The sequence below is a fragment of the Sphaerodactylus townsendi genome, linkage group LG03, assembly GCF_021028975.2.
Source record: "Sphaerodactylus townsendi isolate TG3544 linkage group LG03, MPM_Stown_v2.3, whole genome shotgun sequence".
Classification (NCBI taxonomy): Eukaryota; Metazoa; Chordata; class Lepidosauria; order Squamata; family Sphaerodactylidae; genus Sphaerodactylus; species Sphaerodactylus townsendi.
In genome coordinates, this window is record NC_059427.1 from 126,810,081 (window position 1) to 126,819,477 (window position 9,397).

General features: G+C 51.9%; 1 protein-coding gene across 1 annotated transcript; it reads right to left on the reverse strand.

Annotated features, from left to right (window-relative positions):
• Positions 1 to 755: 755 nt before the first annotated feature.
• Positions 756 to 8,890, reverse strand: CBX4 (chromobox 4). Its single transcript, XM_048488182.1, has 5 exons — positions 8,729 to 8,890; positions 8,557 to 8,600; positions 7,481 to 7,546; positions 5,130 to 5,196; positions 756 to 3,923 (listed from the first exon to the last, which is right to left on the reverse strand). Exons 1-5 carry the CDS (start codon positions 8,795 to 8,797, stop codon positions 2,553 to 2,555), a joined length of 1,617 nt encoding a protein of 538 aa, XP_048344139.1. The 5' UTR covers positions 8,798 to 8,890; the 3' UTR covers positions 756 to 2,552.
• Between the last annotated feature and the right edge of the window lie 507 nt (positions 8,891 to 9,397).

Sequence of the window (9,397 nt, forward strand, 5' to 3'; positions counted from 1 at the left end):
TACATTCAACTATTAGGGTTGGGGGCGTTTTTTGGCAGGGAGAGAAGTGATGAATTCCATAAACCAAACTAGGCCACTGATTGCATCTGTACCGCCATCCTGTTAATTTTAGACCCTGTTCTCCAACATCTGTATTCTTTATAAGCGATGCACACTTTGTATGTAAATGAACTGCAGTTCAATTTCAGGCCATCCCCATAGCTCTCAGTTCCTTCTTCAAAAAGGTTCTGGCAAGAGTAAAAGCACACAGTCCAATCCTACATCAAGAACCAAAGCCAAGAGTTCAGTGAGGCTTACTCTGAAATAAATGTGCTAGAATTAGGCTGCTATTAAGTGATCTCTGTTGTTGTGGTTTTTAACCACATAAAAGGGAACATTTGCATATGTGGCAGATAAAGCCCACCAAAACCATCTAGCAATTCAGGATCCAAGGACAACAAACTGGAATCTTGTAAAAACCAGCAATTCCCACTTCTGAGCAGAACTGTAAGCTATGAATACATTCCAAGTGTCCATGGATTCTTTATTCAAGGCCTCAAAAGGTGCCTTTTTCCTTATAGCACAAGGATGGGCAGCATTAGTCCAGAGCTACAAAACTATACCAGGACAGCCAGTGCACAGTTCAGATCTGTATGTATTGTGTGTGTGTGTCACTTTTTTCAAAGCTCAGAGCAACAGCCATGGGGCACCTGTGACCTCGCATCCCACCTACCGATTAGACATTCTACCCAAGACATTTCCCAGGAGAGCCAGCATAGTTTCTAAGGGACATCCTTTATTTCTAGGAACATCACAGATTCTTAAGAAATCATAGTGCCACAAACAATACGGTCAATTGACATCCATAGCTACAGCTCTACAGTGTTTTCCCTTGGGAATACTGTTCTGGCAGCAACCTAACTCCCTGGAAGTTTCCTCAGCAAGTAGACACAAACCACCAACTTTGCAACATTCTCTACGATATGTCAGCGTAGGATTCCTTAGCAAGTCAGGCCTCTCCTTTTTAAAATGAAGCGTTTTAAGACCATATGTGGAATCCAGAGATTGGGTACTAAAGCCTCTGTAAAATTTATTTTCCATTCTGTTGCACATGAAACAGTTGAGCGACCCAGCTTGTGAAGCGGTTGGTTGGAGGATTACACAAGAATCAGAGATGCCTGGGTTTGAATTCTGATTCAGCCACAAGACACACTGGGTGACCTTCAGCCAGTCATTTTGGCTTAGCCTTGTGTCCTACCCATGGCTAGTGGGAGAATGGCACTGAAGGGGAGAATATTTACTGCCCATACCTCCTTGGAAAAAGGACTAAAAATTTAAATAAATAAAATACGCAATCTCCTTCTGTTCCACTTCATGTATGTATTAGAAACTGCAGTGTTTCCTTTGGGGGGAGAACTCTGGAGGCAATCGAGCTCACGGCACCAGAGAAGAATGACCACATTGAAAGTAACCCTCCTAATGAAGACTGGAGAGTCAGAACAACATATGCTTAGACCATGGGCAGAACAGCGGGATCCAAGAGACACCAAAGTTACAACAAAGGCACTCAAAACTTCCTGTTGTTTTTGGAAAGGTTTATAGTCCTTTGCAGTGATTGCATGACACATTTTTCCTTCCTCAGCGATACAACCCTCAAAAGACCAACAGGTGGCCATCGGCCCCACCACTTTACAGCTGGCCTTCATAACCCAGACCTAGGCTACCTGCAGAACATCAAATGCACTTTTAACATCTCCATTTAATATTTACATTCAAGCAATTAATAATAATTGGAAGCTTATAGTTTAGACACTTCTAGTAGCAGCAGTTCCTATAATAGCTTGTTTAGCTTTAGATAATGGGGGGGGGGGGGTTGCACACTGAAAAAAAAAACATGTGTTGACAGTATCAAAAAATATATACCAGAGGAAGGGACAGACCTGCAGTTTTGTGAAAAGAAAGGGCAAGGAAAACAAAACCACAAGTGGCTTTTTTCAAAAAAAAAAGGAAGAACAGAAAATATCTGATATAGTTTATATATATATAATATATGTATTTTATATAATTATATATATATATAATATGGCGATCTAGGAAGCTTCATAAATCTAGGATTTATTTTTATATTTCATTATATAAATACCTACAAATAAATATATTAGCACGACCCACCCAGGGAGGCCCGCTTTCAGCTCAAACAATACGTTTTCAGCAACACCACATACAAAAGGTAGCAAGAACCACTTGACAAGTTAGCACTGTTAAAATATAATACTATGTAACTCTCCCGTGTGTTAACTGGGAAGCCACAACCCTCACCACCTTCCAATGCCAAGAACCACGCCCCCCCGAGGGCAGAGATGGCACTGCAGGAGCCAACCAGTCGAGAAGGCCACCCTGTAGCGCAGCCAAAATTTCCGTGCCTGCCTGTTCTTCTTCCAGGTCAGGAGGCGTCCGATCTCAGTAGGACTAGCCCTAACCATATAGTTACTCTGGGTAGAACAATACCTTAGAGGAGGGGTCATGTGCCAGGCTGCCAAGGGAGAGTGCCAGGAGCCTGTGCCACAGCCTCCTCACACCGTTACATACTCTTTGAAGGTCACAGTCAGGCAGTTTGCTGTCACATCTGTAATTATTATATTCCCAAAGAAAGGCTTGAACTCTGGCACCGGCTCATCTTCTTCCTCTGCCTCCACCTCAAACTGTTCCACCTGCTTCTGAAGCTCTGGCACGGGCTTGTCTGCTGGAGGCAGCACAGTTTCTGGTTTCACTTGCACCAGGCCGGTCTCGCTGTCCCCTCGAGCCCTGACACACCGCAAGTCTATGGGCTCATCTAAGTCTGAGTCCAGCAGGATGATTTCCGGCTGGGAGGCAGGCAAGGCAGGGGGTTCGGGTCTCTCTGGGACAGGAGGGCTTAAGCAGGTGGGAACACTGATGCTCCGGGAAGTGAGGCGTTTCTTTCCAGCCTCCTTGTCCCCATGAGGCTCCGAAAGGCAACGTTTACGGGATCCGCCACAGCTGGTGGAGAGGTTCACTCCCATGGTGGCAGGATTGTGCTCTTGCTGACTAGATTCCAAGGATAACGGGACCCCGTTTGGCTTGGTGGTGAGCTGTAGGGGCTGCGGCTCAGGAACGGGTGGTTCTTTGCCTGGCGATGCAGCCAGCTGGGGACTGGTTCCACCCTCAGTCAGGGCCTGACCTGCCTCGGTCCCAGATTTCCCCTTGTGATCACAGGCCAGCCATCTCTCTTCCCCATGCTTCCTCCAGGACTCTTGCCTGCCCTCAGTCCCTTTCTTAGTAGTCCTGTCCTCAGCTATTCGCTTCTTGGGAGGCTGTGCGGATTTGATCTTCACAGCTTGCATGCCGTTCTCCATGTACTTGCTCATGACAATCACAATGCGGCCATTCTTGTTCTTATTCTTGACAATCTTCATTTTGCCCCCAATACCGTTGCTGGTCACGCCATCCCTAGGTGGTGGCAGCGGCGGCGGCCCTGTGCCACTGGACAGGTTCTTCTCAGCCCCGTTCTTTCCTTCTGTGCTGTTTAGATTCTTCACTGGGTTCAGCAAGCTTTTTGCTGCACTGTGGGACCATTTGTCTGAATGGGACATCAAGGAGCTTTTGCTGTGATCCAGGCAGGCCTGTCCTTGCTGCGGCTCCTTGCTGCCTGCCTGATAATGAGGCTCGTACATCTTGGGGTCGGGCTGGTAGTGGTGATGCTTCTTGCTATTCAGCTGGTAGTAGTACTTCCCTTTGCTGTGTGACTGGTGCTTTATAGCGCTGTCCTTGCCATTGGGCTGGTACTGATGGTGCTTCTTGCTGTTCAGCTCGTACTGATGCTGCTGGCATTTCCCCGAGCTGCCAAGGTCCAGCTTGGACCTGTTCTCCATCGCAGGGTCCTGAAGGCCAGTGAGGACATTAGAGCGGCGTGCGAAGGAGGGCAACTGCAAGGGGAGAGGGAAAGGGAAGAAAGGCACCCATTAAGGCCCAGCAAGAGGAAAAAAAGGGTTTCTTACTGGGACTATTAAAAAAATGTAACTATGTGCTACAAACCCCCAAAGCTTTTACATCATGAAGAGATGCTTGAACTGCCAGATCCTTGTCTAATTTCTCCCCTAAGCGACCGAGCTATGCATAAGTACATGAAGGAGCCTCATACATCGTCAGATCATAAGTATATCAAGGCCAGCATGGTCGACTCTACTCTCACTGAAAGCTTCTCAGCCAGGAGTCTTTTAGATCACCTGATCCTTTTAGCTGGAGACGCTGGGGATTGAACCTGGGACCTCTGGCACACAAAATGAATGCTCCACCTCTGAGCTATTGGCTCTCACATGCCAGTTGGAAGTAAAGGATAAATCCTTTAAATCTCAGATTTTTAATGCACAAAAAATTGCATTTTTTTAAAAAATGAATATATGTGGACAATAAAAAAGAGAGCCATTTATTTAACTGGTTTATTTATATTCCAGATTTTATATTCCAATTTATATTCCAGACTTCTCCCCAGCAAAGATACTTCAACTGGTGCATGGATAGCTTAAACTGCAACCAAACATGCTCAAAGGACACTGCTTGCCCCTGGTTACCTACTTCTTGACAAGCCACAAGCATCATGGATCATTAACCTCCACAACAGAGCCAAGAACTGGTAGCCAGAGAAAAGATGATAAATTAAGGTCAGCAATCTTATGCTCCTGTAAAGTATCCAACAAGCCGTCTCACTTGGAGAAAGTGGTTCAAATCACAGAAATCCAAGGTGTAGTCCACGTCCCCTGTGCAATTATCAGAATATACTGCACTTTTTTTCAGTGCTGGCAAGCAGCCCTAGGAAGCCACTGCTGGTTGGATGCAGGAGAGAAGGTGGGTGGGGCTTCTTCAGAATTAACAATGGATTTGTGTAAACGGTATGCACATTTGGTATGCACATTCTATCTCCCCGAGCATGATGAAACCAAGATGAAACTCTCCTCCCCAGGGAAAGGCCCTTAACAAGGAAGGGGATACTTATAAATTAACACATACACAAAACAGCACCAATAATATAGCTTTTGTTATCAGTCCATTCAGCAATGCTCAGGACTTAGTGTTGCTGCTAGTTGTTTCAGCTCCATTAAAGGAAAAGAACAGAAAGACTGAAAGAGACTAACCTGGACAACCAACGGCTTTGGTTTTGGCCCTCGCTTGCGGTAGCCCATCAGTTGCTCCTGCCTCTCCCTGAAGAAATACATACATTTTGAAAAGTCAATATTGATGTAAACAGGAAGTTCTGTTATAATAGCACACTAGAGATGGTTGCTCTTTATCATTCTAGTTAAGAATGAGCACATGGTCAAGACTACAGTTATGGAGGAGTAAATATGGAGGAGAAAGTAGTGGGAACCACTTCTTAGCAACCATGCATGCATGCAGAACTGCTAGAGGAGGAAAGACATGCAGCATTCAAGGAAAAAGAAGAAGACATGTATGGCTGCAGGAAATGATACAAGCTGGCAGACTGAAAATCTTGGCTATTCCATTGCAATCACGAGGCTTCTCATACGACCACCAAAAGCTCCTCTGGACCTTCCATGTTTTTACATGCATGAATGTAAAGACACAACAGAGGGCCTGGCCTCTGAATGAAGTGCAGCAGATACAAACACAGCAATTAAAGTGCAGCAGTTACAAACATAGCAATTGCAGACACCAAGAAATGATCATGATCCCTATGAAGATCTAAAGATTCATACTCGAGTGGGAAGAAAAAAAAGCTTTCAAGTTCCTAAGAAGTTCCTAAGAAGGGTTTTTTCCAGGTGTACAGCTATGTAAAAAACAATAGGTTTTCAGACTATCCGGTGTTTCTATCTTTTACAACAGTACAAGACCTTAAAATGCTCAATGCAAGGCACCCTGAAACCTGGAACTTCAGACTGTTTCACTTTGATTTGCAAACTGACAAGGATGGCATTTCACTCATTATACCCCACACAAACCGTTCCAGTTACTCGCAAGCAAAGCCTACCAAGATCAGCAGGACGCACTTCCTAATATGCTCTATAAAACTCTGCTGGTCTTACTTCCATGCTTCCGGTCTTTCTGTGAAGCATCTCCTCTAAAATCAGCAGGAGGGATGCCCTTTCAAATAAGAAATGGATACAAGAATAGGGATGCAAATAACCCAGGCTAACCTGTCCCGGTTGCACTCAAACGCACACTCCCACACTAAGGTCTCTTTCTTAGCCAGGCTTTTCCACTTCTCTCCAAAGAGCTACTAGGTCTACAGAACCAGACTGCACACAAAGGAATCAGTTGGAAGGACAGAAACAAGCAGTTGCCCCAGACCTTGAGAAATGGCCGGACACACGTTTGGTGTGAGTCAGCAAATCCGAGATCACAGGGAGGCCTGGGCATACTCCTCCCCACTCTGCACACACCCCACGGCCACCGCCAGAGTGTTTTGGTAACCACCACCAGCAGCAGGCAGCCAACTTCCCACCCATGCAGTAGGAGGGAGGTGGGAGCTACACTGGATGCAAATCATCTCATTAGGATTCATGGAATGAGCCACTTGCCTGGCTTTCCCTACCCGGCCACTTCAGAGGCTGCTCACGGAAGACGTGGGGAGACCAGCGGCTTGTACGGCAGCCCAGAAAATCACATTCTGGCGCTCATCCAAAGTGCCCAGCCAGGTGCAGGTCCCTGCTGGAGAGCTGACCAGATGTGCAATATAGCATTCTGATCCAAGCCCTCAGATCGTGTCTTCAAAAGGGCCCTTCTCTCCTCTCCCCACCGGGCCTGAGGTACTTTGCAAGGTCAAAACCCAACAAATGCATTCTCAGCCAGTTCGGAAGGGGCCTCAGCAGGATGCAAGCGTCAGGCCAGGAGGAGAGCATGTGCCCCGGCCCGGCCCTCGTCCCCACTGCGTCTCCCCACGGTCGGACGCCGTGCACAAGGAGTGGAGGGTGGGGAGTCCCTGCTTGCAACAGCACAGCCACGCTTCGGCGACGAGGCAGGCCCTTTGCCAGGCTGGCTCAGGTCCGAACAGAGCTGCCTTTTGCAACTGGAAAGTAATCCTTGCCTCAGCGCTATTGGCGGGGGGAGGGTGGGGGGTTGCTTTTGCAACCGCGACACCTCCTCTGAAGGCTTGCAGCAACCGCCCAGCGCAGCAGCGGCACGCCGCCGCTCCCTTCCGTCATGTGCAAGCCACCACCTTGCAACGAAGCAGGCAGCTGAGCTGGGCGCTGCAAAGGAAGTCGCCGCGCTGCAGCGGCGAAGGGGTTAAAGCCAAGTTCCGTCAGGCGCGGGGCGAGTTGCACAAGCCTCTGCCAGCCTCCCCGCCGGGGCAAGGTGCTCCTGCAGCTCAGCGCCCGGGCGGGAGCAGGCGACCCGGGCACCCTCCCCGCGCGCACGGCCGGGGCTCCTCCTGCAATGGCAGTTTCTAGGCGCCCCGCTCGCCCAGGCAGGCAGAGACGGCCGCGGACTCTCCCTGGTCCTCTGCCAGGCCAGGCGGGTCTCTCACCTGTTTTGGAAGGCGATCAGCAGCCTGGGATCCAAGATGTTCTCCTCCGGCTCCCACGTGTTGTATCTTGCAAAAGAAAGGAGGGGGCATTTCTCGCAAAGGTCCTTTTTGCACATATGCACTTGGCTGCTCTCGAGCCCTCGTCCCACCCACCCCCGCTCCGCCGCCCCTGCGCAGAGGGGAGCTCGTCTGCGCCTGTTCCACGGAGGGAATCCGGCTGGAGACAGGCTCCGTGGCGCCCCCGCCATCCTCCCCTCCTCCCCCCACCCCGCCGTTTCCAGGCCGCCTTCAGAACCGCCGCGACGCAGAACTGGGGGGGGGATGGGCCGAGGAGGAAGAGGCTGGACGCGGGGCGGGGGGAGGACAAGAGGCGCTCTGTTTATTTAGCGCAGTTATTATTCCGGAGGAATTCGAGGCACGCCGCGGGGAGAGGGTTGCAGAGCCGCCCCGATCCCGTCGTGGAGCCCGTCCCAATGCCCCCGCCCCTCCGTCGCGTCCAGCCCGTGCCGCCGTCCTCCCCCCCCCCCGTCGCCAGAGCTCTGTCAGCCCGACGTCTCCCCCCCCCCCCGCAAGCCCATGGCTCCCGCACGTCCCCTTCGATCCCGCAGGAAGGCGGATCGTCGGGAGAAAACGGCCGCCTGCAGGGCAGCAAGCGGGGTGACAGCGCCCGCCCCGGCCCCGCTCTCTCCGTACCAGACCAAAGCCGCGGGCGGGGGGGTGATTATTCCCGATTTCTCTCCCGTCCCCTCCCCTCCCCTCCCGCGCTGCTCTCTGGGCTGCTGCCTTCTGCAACATGGAGCCCGCTTTCCCAGCGAAAGGAGCCATTTTCTGCAACTGCGGAACATCAGTCGCCGCCTCGGCGAGGCTCTCCCCCCGCCGGATCCCTTCGCCGCTTATTCCGCTGCCTCCTCCCCCAGTCCCATGCAAGAGGCAGCAATGGAGGGATTTGCCAGGCTCCGCGGGCAGGCGAGAGGGACGGCGGAGGGAAGCCAGCCCAGTTGCAGCCCAGTGGGGGGGGGGTGGAGGGGGGTGACGGGACTCCCCCGGATCGCCCGACTCCCTTCCCCGGGACTTACTTGGAGGACCATCCTCTCCATTTGACCAGGTACTCGACTCGACCCTGCAAAAGAGATGGGGGGGGGGGGAGTGAGGAGAGTGCATCAGTCTCCAGGCAGACCATCTCCCCCTCCCGCCTGCCCCAGCCCAGCCGCCCCCCCCCCCCCCAGCCCTCTCGCCCTCCAGGTTCACCTTCCGGATGCGCTTTTTCTCGATGCTCTCCACGGCGAAGACGTGCTCGCCCACGGCCGGCAGCTCCATCTGCCTTGCTGGGGAGGGGGCCGCCGGGGTCTGCGCTCCTGCCCCGATCGCCTCGCCAGACAACTGAGCTCCAGCCTCCCGCAGCAGCGCCACTCATGCAAATCCTGCCAAGGACGTCAGCGGGGGCGGGGTCTCACTGTCTGTCAAAGAAAGATTCGACCCGAGGATTGGCTGAGCTCCGTCGGGGGCGGGGAACGGGGGGAGGGGGAAAGCGGAGAAGGTGGGGGCCCACGGGGAGGAGGGAGGTGAATTGCTCCCATTGCAGGTGATAGGGGGGGGGGGACATGGTGGGCCTGAGCCGGGGCTCCCCCAGCGACCCCCCCTGCAAGGTTTTGGGAAGTGCCCCGCGCAAAGGGCAGTCCCCGCGGGATGGCGACGCAACCGCCGGGTAGAAACGCGACCCACGGTCACCTTTTGCCCAGGAGCCGGAGGGTTCCATTCCGAGTCCCGGCCCGGCATCTCCAAAAGCGGGGACAGTTTGGTGGCGTCGAAAATCAGAGGGCTCATTACGGGGAGGTGCGTCGACGTCGCTTGAAATGCAAATGGATAGGCAACATGGGTCTTTCCAAAACACGGTGGTGGGGAAAGGAGGCAGGGGGA